Source organism: Diabrotica undecimpunctata, chromosome 1 (assembly GCF_040954645.1).
Source record: "Diabrotica undecimpunctata isolate CICGRU chromosome 1, icDiaUnde3, whole genome shotgun sequence".
Classification (NCBI taxonomy): domain Eukaryota; kingdom Metazoa; phylum Arthropoda; class Insecta; order Coleoptera; family Chrysomelidae; genus Diabrotica; species Diabrotica undecimpunctata.
Window position 1 is genome coordinate 91590784 of NC_092803.1, and position 13753 is coordinate 91604536.

At 36.1% G+C, this 13753-nt stretch overlaps 1 protein-coding gene across 1 annotated transcript; it reads left to right on the plus strand.

Moving 5' to 3' along the window:
* Nucleotides 1-64: 64 nt before the first annotated feature.
* LOC140433581 (uncharacterized) lies at nt 65-10959 on the plus strand. The gene is made up of 3 exons (XM_072521565.1): nt 65-200; nt 10098-10195; nt 10252-10959. The coding sequence occupies exons 1-3, from the start codon at nt 65-67 to the stop codon at nt 10957-10959; spliced, it is 942 nt and encodes a 313-aa protein (XP_072377666.1).
* The last annotated feature ends 2794 nt before the right edge of the window (nt 10960-13753 follow it).

Sequence of the window (13753 nt, forward strand, 5' to 3'; positions counted from 1 at the left end):
ATATAGACCAATAACATTATTGTCATGCATTTTTAAAACATTTGAAAGAATTCTAAAATTGAGAATGGAAATTTGGTTAAGGCAGCATAATATTCTACCAGCAACACAATATGGATATAAACAAGGTTATGGAACCACGGATGCAGTAGTTCGTCTGACTACAGATGTACAAATTGGTTTTTCTAATTCCATGACAACAGGTGCATTGTTTATTGACATAAAAAGTGCATATGACAATATTGATTTAAATATACTCTGTGATAAACTTGTGTTTCTTGGCATTCCAAAATCGATAGCACATTTACTATCAAATCTATACAATTAATTACTATTTAACTGGGAATAAGCCACAATTAAAGGTTAAAATACGTTTATTGACGTTTCAATTTCCACTTCGGAAATCGTTCTCAAAATACAAACATTAGTAAATTAAACAAATTTTGTTTTTGTTACTTAGTGAAAAATTCTTCTATTAATTTAATTTTATCTGACTCATCTATATTGACAATTCAGACATACATTATACATTTTAAAGTCAATTATTGTCAATAACATTTACCATGGAAAAGGAATATAATAACACATTACCTTTTCTGGATGTTTTAATCTCTAAGAACGATACTGGATACGAAACTCAGGTGTATAGAAAACCAACACACACCAACAGATATTTAAATTTCAAATCAAATCACAATATTAATATTAAAAAGGGAATCATTAAATCCTTATACGATAGAGCCAAAATTACTTGTTCTAACCAAAATTCGTTCTTGGAGGAGAAACATTTGTTAACATCCGTTTTATTAAAAAATGATTATCCTTTATCGTTTATAAATAAGGAATTTTCAACAATAGATCGAATAGAACAAAACAACTTAGAACGAGATCCTACAATATATACAAGGGATAATAAGAGGAAAATAACAATACCATATATAAAAGGATTATCGGAAAAGCTTAAAAGGATAGGAAATAAATTCAACATTTCAACAACATTCAAAACAACAAACACGTTGAGATCTATTTTGTCCAAAACCAAACCTAACAATGAACAAGAAAGGACAAAGAATTGCATTTATAAAATACCTTGTGAATGCGATCAGTTTTATTTAGGTGAAACATCAAGGCCATTAAATGTTAGAATAAGTGAACATCAATCCTATATTAAAAATAGAGAATTTGATAGATCTCAAATATGTAAACATGCATGGGATAATGAACATAGGGTTCAATGGAATGATTCAAATATAGTCCTAAAAGAAACGGATGGTAAAAAGAGAAAAATCAAAGAAGCGGCTCTAATTATGCTAAATGAGACCAATTGTGTCGCGAATTCCTCCGCAGAATGTAGTAGGATCTGGTTACCCATATTGAAAGAGGAAGTTATTAAAAAGAAAATACCAGTATTGGTAAGTCAGTAACATATAGAGAATACATCATTTATATTTTTTAAATAACAAACATATAAAATCGGAATTTGGTATTTATTGAAGGTAAAATAAATGCAAGATCAAATACTTACCATGTCGGGATAGTATTATGAGGTTTTTTTCCTGGTTTTTCCCTCATAATTTACTATGGAATCACTAACAGGAGAATTTTACTGTCATCATGGCATGTATTTGTCTTTTTAAAGACGAATTACATGTTATGATCTTTTCTGACGGATATTCTCAAGTTAAAGTTGATTTCATGTAATCGAATGAACTATCTTATAAGTAAAGTCGTCCCAGGAACGCAACTCAACAATATTGGCAATATCATTTTAAAGTCGTCTACTTTAAAATGTATAATGTATGTCTGAATTGTCAATATAGATGAGTCAGATAAAATTAAATTAATAGAAGAATTTTTCACTAAGTAACAAAAACAAAATTTGTTTAATTTACTAATGTTTGTATTTTGAGAACGATTTCCGAAGTGGAAATTGAAACGTCAATAAACGTATTTTAACCTTTAATTGTGGCTTATTCCCAGTTAAATAGTAATTAATTTAAAATGCCACAAGAAAATAGCTTCAGAACAATATTAAGAAATCTATACAAAGACAGAAGTGTATCGATAAGAGTAGGTTACAATATTATTGGACCCAAGATCACATCAAAAGGTATTCCACAGAGAGCTGTTTTAAGTCCACTTCTTTTTAATTTGTACACATACGATTTGCACAATTTATGGTCTCCCAATATTGTTTGCTTACAATATGCTGATGATATTGTCATCTACTCACATAAGAAAACGTACAGTGAAAGCATTACTGAACTCAAACATATTATGTACAACTTGGATAATTGGACTTGGTTAAATGGATTCAATATTTCGTACCAAAAATGTGCCGTAGTATTTTTTTCAAGAAAACACCCTATTAAACATCACGCTGTGACCTTACATGGCAATGATATTCCAATTGTTTCGGAATTTAGATATCTTGGTGTCGTACTTGACAGAAAATTGCTTTGGACTCAACGTATTAATTATACAATTGGTCGCTGCGAAAAAGGTATTAATTTTCTTAAAATGGTGTGTAAGAGATCGTGGGGTGCAGATCAAAACATTGCATTGAATTTTTATCGAGCCTATATAAGATCTATAATAGATTACTGTTGTGTGGTATATGGGTCAGCTAGCATAACCAATTTACGTAAACTTGATAGAATCCAATTTAAAGCTCTATGGATTGTGTTAGGATTGATGAAAAGCACTCCAAATGAAGCCACCCTAGCTCTAGCATCTGAAAACCCACTCTCATTGCGCAGAGAATATCTGGCAAGCAAATATTTTCTAAACCAACATTATCGTGGCACTTATAATGCAAAAATAATTAATGAATTAAATACAGCTGATTTAACATCTACATACTTCATTAAAAAAACTTTCCACCACTTGCAAGAGCAATTATAACTTGCAACGAACTGAAGTTAATAAATTCCCCTTGTAATCTTATCTGGGAATCGTTGGATGTACCACATCTAACAAGTGTTCTAGCTACAAATATTATTATCCCTAAATACCAAAACGAATTTTGCTACACTACTCTTAAAGAAATCTTAAGTGGCTATTCAGATCATATTGTGATCTATACAGACGGGTCAAAATCACCAACATGTACAACCAGTGCTTACTTCGTACCAAAAATGAAGATTAAAAAATCATTTATTTTAAATAATCATTCCAGCATTTTTTCTGCTGAAGCATGTGCTATATACAAAGCTCTTGAATTGTGCTGTGAAAACCAGTGGAACAAAATTGTCATATGAAGTGATTCACTGTCAGTATTACACTCCTTGCAAAACTTTAAATTCACAATAAATAGCAATATATTCATATAAGAAATTTTTCAACAGTTACTAAAACTATCAGATCCATATGGTACTAAATTTCTATGGGTTAAGGGACACTCAGATATTGTTGGCAATACTATTGCTGATTCTATAGCTAAAAGTCCATTACAGCATCCACATATGGTGATAGAAGAATTTAACACATGTGACCTACTTCTCTATATCAAATAACATATTAAATTTAAATGGGGCAGACAATGGATTCAGTTTGGTGAAAGCAGGGGCACTAATTTATACAAATTACAACCAACAGTAGATGTAAAACAATTTTACAAAGATGTCACACTAAGCAGAAACACAGTGTCAACTGTCTTAAGATTAAAAGTGGATCATGGATGTTTTCCGAAACATCTACACAAAATAGGAGTTCTCCCAACAGATCGATGTGAGTGTGGAACTAGTATAGCTGATTTAAATCACATATTCTTCAACTGCCCACTACATCGTAATACAAGCACGTGGCTGCTAAAAGAATTGATAAAAGAGGGTTTAAGTACACCATTAAACGTAAATCTTCTATTAAGTGAAGAGAATATAAAAATCTTTAAAATAATTATGATATTTCTTGTAAAAATTAAATTAAAGGTATGAGTGTAAAATTGATCGTATGCGTGAATAATTCCTTTGTATGCTTACCATATATGGATGAATCTGATGAATCCTTGAGCGTGAAAAGTGTCCTCCTTGTACAACCCTGTATGAATGAATACTAATATTTATATGTAATTACGTGGCTAAAGGTTTCAAACCAAAAAAAAAATTAGAATAATAAAAACATTACAATATGTGTTACGTCCCTCCACACATATTCTTAGTTTTTATTAATAATTTTTATTATTTTATTTTTATATTAAATTCTTCAATTAACGTGTGTGTATGTCTTATAATCGTGAATTAATACGGTCCTGTACAGTCCGCCCCTAACAGTCCTAAGGGAAGCGAAGCTACAAAACGACACGCACCTCAGTCGCAGTCTGGTATAAATCAGCGCGCTAAACACTCCAGTATTTTTTGTGTAAACCTGACAACGCGGCTTTAAGAAGATTCTGCCCCCTGAGTTCCTCCAGTGCACTGTGGGAGAAGAAGAAGTGTTAGATCAACATCACAGGTACCGTAATTTGATTGCATACACACACGATATTTATATTAATTGATAAATTTTACATATAACTTATTTTCGCATAAAAATAATACCAGCATGAACAAATTCCCTTCGTTGGCTCAGTGAAGATGTTCGTTCAGTTGTAATGGAAACACCAAATAATAGTAGCAGAGTTTATTGATGAGACGTGCACTATGGGTGTTGACCCGGGATTACTTTGAGTAGAGACTGATGAAGTTGATCGTTGAAGACTATCAAGTTTGTTGAGTGAATATTGATTGAATGCTTCTCTAGGCAAGAGATCTTAGTTTTATATAAGTTTTAATTGGGTCAATATTTTCGCGGACCTCGCGTGATATGTGTATCTAATTTATGTAAATTGTTTAACTTTGTCAGCACTTTTGACTGATGTCCAAATTATATTATTGATAATTGACCAAATGTGTATGTAACCTAATTAACTACGTGTTTGTATTTAATAACAAATATATTCATTCGGTCTACTGGGTGATAAAATTATACTGTCCAATTTCGGATATGAATTCTGAAGATTTGATATTGGACATACTGCGGAATCGGGCAATCTGGCCCAAGTGTCAATACTCAAAGTTTACATATTAAGTATTACATAACATAGTAAAATTCAAACATGATAAATTATAAATAGTTTAAGAATAATCAATAATCTTCCAACCGTACCCTAGCCATCAATGTCCGACTCTATCTCTAGATTAAAATTAAGGCAATTGGATGAAAATGTGGAGAGTGGGATGCCAGCTTGGGAAGTCGACGGTACATTGTTGTGCCGATTGCTAACTAATACAGGTACTTCCTGTTCGCTAGTCTGAGTTTGTGGATTCCCTGAACGACATAGTCGTGCAACAGGACGGTACTTCCATATCGTGAGTATCCCAATTATTACCATTATAGTAATGGTCCCGGTGGCCACAAAATAATGCCAATTAGATTCGTGAATCGATCGCCACTGCGTATGCGTCATTTCTTGTTCCAGACTCTCCTCCTCAAGTAACACATGACGTAGCTCTCCTCCTGGTATGTCAAGGTAGGTGTTTAGAGGCGTGTTAAACTTGCGGGGTGTCCTCGCCACCAGTTGGGCCACGGGAGTGATTGGCGACTTCAGGTAACTCGTCACTGCTCTGTCCACCCCACTGCTAGTGGGGAGTAATGTAATATTTTTCGTTTGGGCGATACATTTGGGTGAAAGCTTCAGGAATGTGACTCGTTCCAGTACTCTTTCGCTCCGATTTCCATCGCAAATAATGGATATGTGTATCGTGACTGGCGTGATAACTAGCCAGAGGTTGGGAGTACCCATCTTACTCCATTGAGCTGTCTGTATTGTCCTGGCTACCAGTGGACATGTGCTATTCTTAGATCGCTCATAAATTTCCTCAAGTATGCAGTTTGGTTGGGTATCCATGTTTCTTATAGCCGTTGGTGAGCACGCTATCTGCGCCTTTGTCAACAGTAAGCACCTTTCTCTATCTTCAGCAGTCAATTCGAAGTAGTGCAGTGTGTTATAATCTACGACCAGTAGATTCCTTGGGGCGACAAATGTGCGCACACCGACCCCTCAACGTTAAGTGGTATTGCCGTGACTTTGAGCATGCTGTACTTATTTTTCCCTGTCACTATGAAGTAGCCGATGACTGTTATATATCTGTCGTCATGACTGACTTCTGTTTCTATAATGGGTTGTCGTCGTATTTCGACCCCTTGAGGCAGTATCTGCCCTGCTTTCCCTATTAATTTGGTTATTTCACCCGGTTTCACTATATCAATGAAGTGTCCGTGGTTATAGTGAAGGTTTAATATTCCCTCGTAAAATTGAGTATATTCGTTTATGAAGTCCATAACTTGTAATGCTATCGTTTGTATTCGTAACGTGCTATATTCGGTTTCTAGTCTTTGTGCTCTGTCTTTTACTTCGTTAAGTCCTTTAGATATTTCTTGTAGACCTGTGATTAGTGCTTTGTTAAACTTGTTCATTTGCTCGTTTATCCTGTTCTCTGTGTGATTGATTGATGTTATTGTTTCTAACATTATCTTCGCCTGGTGCTGTGATCCCTTTATTAGCTCCTTTTGGTTATTATCTAATGCTTCAATGTTACTATAGGCTTCGTCATTGACTCAAAATACTGAGGTTAATATTGTTCCTAATATTCCTCTTCTTTCCCTTCCTTTTATTTCTACTGTCAACCCCTCGCTTACTGACCCCGCCTTTCTTTGTCCTTCCTCTAACTTCCCTATTATATCCTTACAATTCACGATTTTTATCTCATGACACAGTTCTCGTACGCCTTGTATCATATTTCCTATTAGTTGGTGCTCTGTTCAAATTCTTCCCATTTCGAGTAACACCTTTATTCGAAATGTTCCCCGGTCTATGACGACCTCTCCAAGGTCTTCTGTGAAAAATCCTGGTACCGGATTATATATTTTATACGGTTCTGCCTTTATGGGTTTTAACATCGTTAAAAACATTATAGCTACTAGTATTTTCTTCCATCATAGTGCTGCTGCCTTCTTCGGCTTTTCCTGTTTCTCTTCTTCCAGTCGTATTAGCTTATGTATGGGTCTTTTAGTCAGTTTCCCGTTTGCCTTTCTCACTGTTACTACTCTGGTTAATCCCTCCGCTCCAGGGTGTGTTTCTGTTACCCTCGCTAATGGCCATCTGCCTGGAGGTGTATCCTCTTCTTTAATTATAACTATTTCTTCTTCTTTTATGTTAGGGTGCGCCTTATGCCATCTATTTTTCTGTTGTAATTGGTGTAGGTATTCCTGTTTCCAAATTTTCCAGAAGTCTCTTTTTATTTTCTCCAATAATCTCCACCTCGTCGGCATCTTCAAATAAGTCGTAAGCTCTTCTTCCCGATTTGGTGATATAATTTCTCTCCCTATAAGGAAGTGAGCTCATGTCAGGGCTATTTTCCCTTCAGGGTCTTCTGATGACCCACATAATGGTCTCGAGTTCATACATGCTTCTATTTGTGTCAGCACCGTACTCAATTCTTCATATGTTAGAACTGTTTCCCCGATGATTCTTTTCAAGTGATATTTCATTATTCGCACTGCGCTCTCCCATAATCCTCCGAAATGTGGTGCATATGCAGGTATGACATGCCACTGGGTACCTAGTGCCAGTAATCCTTGTTTTATCTCGTCATCTATTTTTTGATTTTCTTTTTTCAACAAATTTGCTGTTCCTACGAATGTGGTTCCGTTATCGCTGTATACGTTGTTGCACTGTCCTCTGCGTGCCGTAAATCTCTTGAACGCTGCGATGAATGCATCCGTAGACATATCGCTTACTACCTCAAGGTGTACTGCCTTCGTTGATAGACACACAAATACTGAGATGTAGCCCTTATAGCTCCTCTGTCCTCTGCCTCTCGTGGTACTTATTTTTATTGGTCCGGCATAATCTATCCCTGTGTTAGTAAAGGGATGACTCGGGTTCACTCTGTCTTTCGGTAGATCTTTCATTAATTGTTGTGCTGCTTGGCTTTTATACCTCCTACACCTTAAACATTTTGCTAGATGATCTTTCACGGTTCTTCTGCCGTTGATTATCCAGTATTTCCTTTTTATGTACTGTAGTGTTTGTTGTAATCCGCTATGTAGATTTCTTGCGTGACTATCTGCTATAAGTAACTTTGTTAATGCACTATCCTTTGGCAAAATTATCGGATATTTTTCTCCGTACTTTAGATTCGTGTGTCTCAGTCTTCCGGTGACTCTTAGAATTCCTTGTCTATCCAGGAATGGTACCAATGACGCTAATTTATTTTTCTTGTCTAATTGCTGTTTCTTCTCCAGCTTATTTATTTCTTGTTTGAAGTAGGCGTGCTGTGTGTGCTTTATCACCTTTAATAGCGTTTCCTCTAATTCTTGGACTGTAAGCTGACTTTGTCCATTGTCCTTCTTTTTTCTGCATTTGTCTGCAAATCTCCTACAGTATGAAAGTACTCTTCTCATTCTTTCTAAATTTGAGAATCTCTCGCATATGTCCTCCTTTATCGTTGTCGTGTGCACCGTTATTTTCGTTTTGACATCCTCCTCATTTGTCTCTGGTATTTCTTCTGATTCCTGCGTTAAAGTTTTGTTACTAGTCAGCCAAGTTGGTCCCTTCCACCATAGCTCTGCTTCTAATAATTCTGATGCGGTACTTCCACGTGAGAGGATGTCCGCTGGATTTTCCTTTGTATCTACCTTATGCCAATTTTTCGGTCCTATAACGCCTCTTATTTCCTCTACTCTGTTGGCGACGAACATTTTCCACCTTTTTGATGATCCCCTTATCCAAGCCAGGGTTATCGTTGAGTCCGACCATGCATATACCTCAATGTTTTCCCTGTTCAATGCTTGTAGAGTTTTCTTCATTAAATTTGCTAGTAGTACCGCGGCACACAGCTCGAGCCTCGGTAACGTCGTTTTCCCTATTTTGAATGTGATTATATCCTCTTTAGGTGACCAGTGTATTCCTAACGTTTTCCGTACTTCTTCTTGTTTGAATGCCTTGGAGTCTACGTTCCTCATATCCTCCGGTACGTTCTCCATTATTTTTTCTTCGTTGCTCAACCATTTTCTAAGAATGAAACCTCCTTTTCTGAACAGTTGTATTAATTCCTTTTGGGCTGTTTCTGCTTCCTGCACTGTCTCAGCTCCTCCTAGTATATCGTCTACATACATGTTTTCTTTTAAAATTTTCGATGCCAACGGGAACCTCGCTCCTTCGTCTTCTTGTAATTGTTGTATTGTTCTTAACGCTAAAAAGGGTGCTGCGGCCGTGCCGTATGTCACCGTCGTTAAGTTATACTCTTGTATGTGTTCCTTTGTGTCCTTTCTCCACAAATTTTTTTATATTTTTGGTCTTCTTTTGCCATTCTGATTTGTCTAAACATTTTTTCCAGATCCGCTGAGTAGGGGAAGTGCGGGAACAGTGTTACAAAGGGAACAGTGTTACATTTGCTTTCTGTTCCACCTCTTGGTAGATAGGCGAACTACATGTACCGTAACCTCATTAAAGGTCGGATGCCTTCCATAAATCAGTTATCGTAGTTGAATACAAGTGTTTTGTAGTCACATATTTTCATAACAGTTTTTATACCTGCGAAAAGTAAAATTTTTAAGATCTAAGTGTATTAGTATATGGGTAAGTACGTTAGTAATTCATTAATTTTATATTATGGATGGAAAGTAAATATATTTCTATTGGATTTACACTTAAAACCATAACCTATATTTCATTACCGCGCTAAAAATTTAGTTCTATGTGCATTGGCGTTCAAAAGTGAACAGTGTTACAGGGTACACTGTTACAAAAATTCTTGTAACACTGTACCCCTAGTAAAACAATTAATTATAAATTTCTTGATTACAAATTTATTTTAGTGAGAAAATGCCACGTAAAAGCAAATGTGTAAGAACCCTCTTAAAAACCGATGAGAAGATTCTCAAAAAAGCTGTTCTTGATGTGCTTCAAAATAAAATGAGCATTAGAGGAGCAGCGAAAAAATACAAATTATGTCACATGACGTTAAAACGTTACATAAATAAATACAAAAATTCAGAAAATCCTCAATCAATAAAATTTGAACCAAATTACAAAATAAATCAAATTTTTTCCAAAGAGTTGGAAGATGAACTCGAATCATATTTAATAACAGCAAGTAAAATACATCATGGTTTGACCCGCAAAGATACCTTGGGACTAGCCTATCAATTGGCTGTAAGTAAATTGTTACAACAATTTAAATTTGTCTACTTGGAATTTTTATGTTTCAGGTTCGCAATGGCCTAAAAATCCCGAAAAACTGGGATACTAATAACTCAGCGGGAATAGACTGGTTAGTGGGATTTCGTAAGAGGCATCCCATATTGTCTCTCCGCAAACCTGAAGCAACAAGCTTATCAAGAGCCACAAGCTTTAATCGGACTAATGTAAATGCTTTCTTCGAAAATTTAATCAAAGTATATGGAAAATTTGAAGATAGCATATCTCCCGATTTGATATATAATTTGGATGAAACTGCAATCACCACGGTACATAATCCACCGAATGTGCTGTCTGCTAAAGGACAAAAACAAGTTGGCCAGGTAACATCAGGCGAGAGAGGAGTGCTGATTATTGCTTGTTGTATTATCAATGCTGTTGGAAACACTGTTCCACTATTTTTAGTTTTCCCAAGGGTACATTTCAAAAATCAAATGTTATTTGGTGCCCCTGCAGGCTCAGCTGGCAGTGCAACAAAGAGCGGTTGGATGAACGGGGAAATTTTTGTTGAGGTTCTGATTCATTTCCAAAGACATGTTAAGTGTTCAAAAGAAAACCCCGTGATACTAATTTTTGACAATCACGAATCGCATATCACAATTGGCTCTTTGGAATTTGCAAAACAAAGCGGGATAATTATGGTTACGTTGCCACCACATACAAGTGCGAAACTTCAACCTCTTGACAAAACTGTTTATAAAAGCTTAAAATCCAATTAGAATTCTGCTTGCAACGACTGGATGATCTGCAACCCTGGAAAAGTCATTTCCATCTATGATGTTGCTGCTCTATTTGGTAAAGCATTTCCTAAAGCATTCTCTATCTCAAACATAGTCAATGGGTTTTCTTCGACAGGCATATGGCCTTTAAATCGAAATATATTTACAGACGATGACTTTTTGTCATCCAGTGTGACAGACCGCTCTCTGGCTACAGCAACTTCATTGAAGACTTCAAACAGAGATCAACCTCAGCCTTCTACCTCGACACAAGTTCCTTGTGACGTAGCATATGAGCATACATTACATGTAGCAGATTCGAATCATGAGACTATAGTTTCAAAGTCTCTAACTAGTCCTTCCACTTCAACTCTTTCGCCTTCATCTCGCATTGTAATACTTTCATCTACCCCTCCTAGGAATATACAGCACCAACAAGAAGAAAGACCCTCTATGTCAAGTGTATTGGTCAAACAAACAACTTTAATTTCACCTGAACTCGTTAGACCCTTTCCAAAAGCCCCACCAAGTAAAACAAACATCACAGGAAGGAAAAAAGGAAAATCCATGGTGCTAACAGACACTCCTATTACGGACGAATTAGTAAATGAATTATTGGAACGAAGTAGAAAGAAAGCGATGGCTGTAAAGAAAAAAATCATTAAGGAGAAAAAGATGCCGAGAGTTCTGAGGAATCAGAAGGCGAAGTTCCTTATGCTGAAAGTAATGCTAGTAACAATTTGGAAGGCGAAGAAATGGAAATGGATTATTCATCAGTTTCAGTTGGCGATTATGTGCTTGTTGCTGAAGGGGAGCCTAAAAGTAATATTTTTTCGGTGGGTTTAGTCGAGGAGGAACTGGAGGAAGAATATGTGATTGTCTACATAAAGAGAATTAAACCTCTGTTTAAATTTGTATGAACTGAACAATCCTACACTTTTCGTAAGGAATATATTATACACAAATTGCCACCACCAGTTGCTGCAGGTGGAACAAACCGGACATCTGAGATGCTGGTTTTTAGTATCGATTTAACAAAATTTAAAAATTCACTTGAATAGGTTTTATCAAATTTACTTTTTCTCTATGTTGAATATCTTGATAATTTTGACATTTAGGCCTTATGTTCATAGTTTTAATTAACAATACATCTTTTCCTAATCATTTATGTATTTAATTTCTCCTTTCTCATGTTTTTTATGCCTTGTAACACTGTTCCATGTACATTGTAACACTGTACACTACCGCAGGGTACAGTGTTACAAATGACAAATTTTCAAAGTCATGCTATACTTTCATACCTTATTCTTGTAATGTTATAATACTTTATCAAAAAACAAAGTAAACTATATACTATCATATAATGATAAAATAAACTTAAAATATTCATGTCCATCAACTTTGTGACGAATTAAAAAAGTTGTAACACTGTTCCCGCACTTCCCCTATGCTATTTTATTGGATCTCCATCGTAATAGTATATTTGTCAAATCTTATTGTAATTTCGGCCCTGTGTGCATAATATCATTCAGGCTTACTGCCGATGAGCTTTTGCTTGATGCATCAAACACGGCTCTTATTTTCGTTGTAGTACTGTCCTCTTTTCTCACTGGATGATGAGGTAAATAGTACCCATCTCCCTGGTTTTCTGCTATTACCATATGACCTTGGTTTTCATATTCTTCCATGAATTGTCTGTAATTCGCTTCTAACTGTTTGTCTTTTGCAAACTTCCTTTCTAGTTGCATCAATCTGGCGAATGCTTGCTGTTTAGATTCTCCTAACTTTGCGACGTCTTCCCTAAACGGAATTTTTACTTCGTATCTCCCTTCTTCATTCCTTTTTACAGTCTGTCGATACAGTTCTTCACATTCTTGTTCTTCCACTGAGAAACTTGTGTCCTGATTTACTTCTTCTAATTCCCAGAAGTTCTTTATTTGTACGTCCATTTCTTGTCTTGATATCATACAGCATACTTCTGCTTTTATATTCTCCCTTTCTCGTGCTATTCCCGAAACTATCCATCCTAGTTTGGTGTTTTGACTCAGGAGTCCATTACTTATTCTGTGCATCCCTTCTGTCAATATGTAACTGTATTCTTTTACTCCTAGTAGTAAGTCTATCTCCCCTTCCTTGTAATATCTTGGATCTGCCAGTATTGCATTTTTCTCGTTATAGTCCCGTAGAATTATATCCTGTTCCGGTAAATTCCTTGTTATCTTCGGTAGTACTAGTGCTTCTATTTCCATCTCGAAGTCCCTTTCGTAATGAGTTTCGATTAAAAGTTTCATACTCCAGTTGGCTGTTTTTTCTCCTGACGAGCCTATCCCGGATATGGTCGCCTGTATGGGCTTCCCTGTTGTTCCTAGCGTCGTCGCAGCTTGTTCCGTTATAAATGCGCATTGTGACCCTTGGTCGATTAGTGCTCTTATTATGTGTGAATCTCCTTTCGCATCTCTTATGCGTACCACAGCTGTCGCTGGTAATGCTTCACCTTCCTTATGGCTTGCACAGTTTACTGAATTCTGCCCTCTTTGTTGGTCGTTGCTATTCCTATGCCCATTGGTATCTTGTGTATTTTCTCGCCTTCCGTTATTTTGTTCTCTGGCCTTGTATGGATTATTATTTCCTCCTCTGTACCTATCAACTTGGTACCCGTTTCTTCTATTGTTCGAATCTCTTCCATTTCTTTTTTGTGTTTGTTCTCCATTCGTTTCATTGGAGTTTCTTTTGTTGCTTGTGTTTCCTTTTTCATAATGCAACATATGGTGGTGGTCTCCGCCACAGTGTCTGC

What these genes read in the sequence shown, in the direction of transcription:
- LOC140433581 (XM_072521565.1), top strand. Translation starts at nt 65, where the DNA reads ATGGAAATTTGGTTAAGGCAGCATAATATTCTACCAGCAACACAATAT. An exon ending in TTCTAATTCCATGACAACAG is followed by an intron (nt 201 to 10,097) that starts GTGCATTGTTTA and finishes TTTTTTCCAAAG; the next exon opens with AGTTGGAAGATGAACTCGAA. An exon ending in GACTAGCCTATCAATTGGCT is followed by an intron (nt 10,196 to 10,251) that starts GTAAGTAAATTG and finishes TTTATGTTTCAG; the next exon opens with GTTCGCAATGGCCTAAAAAT.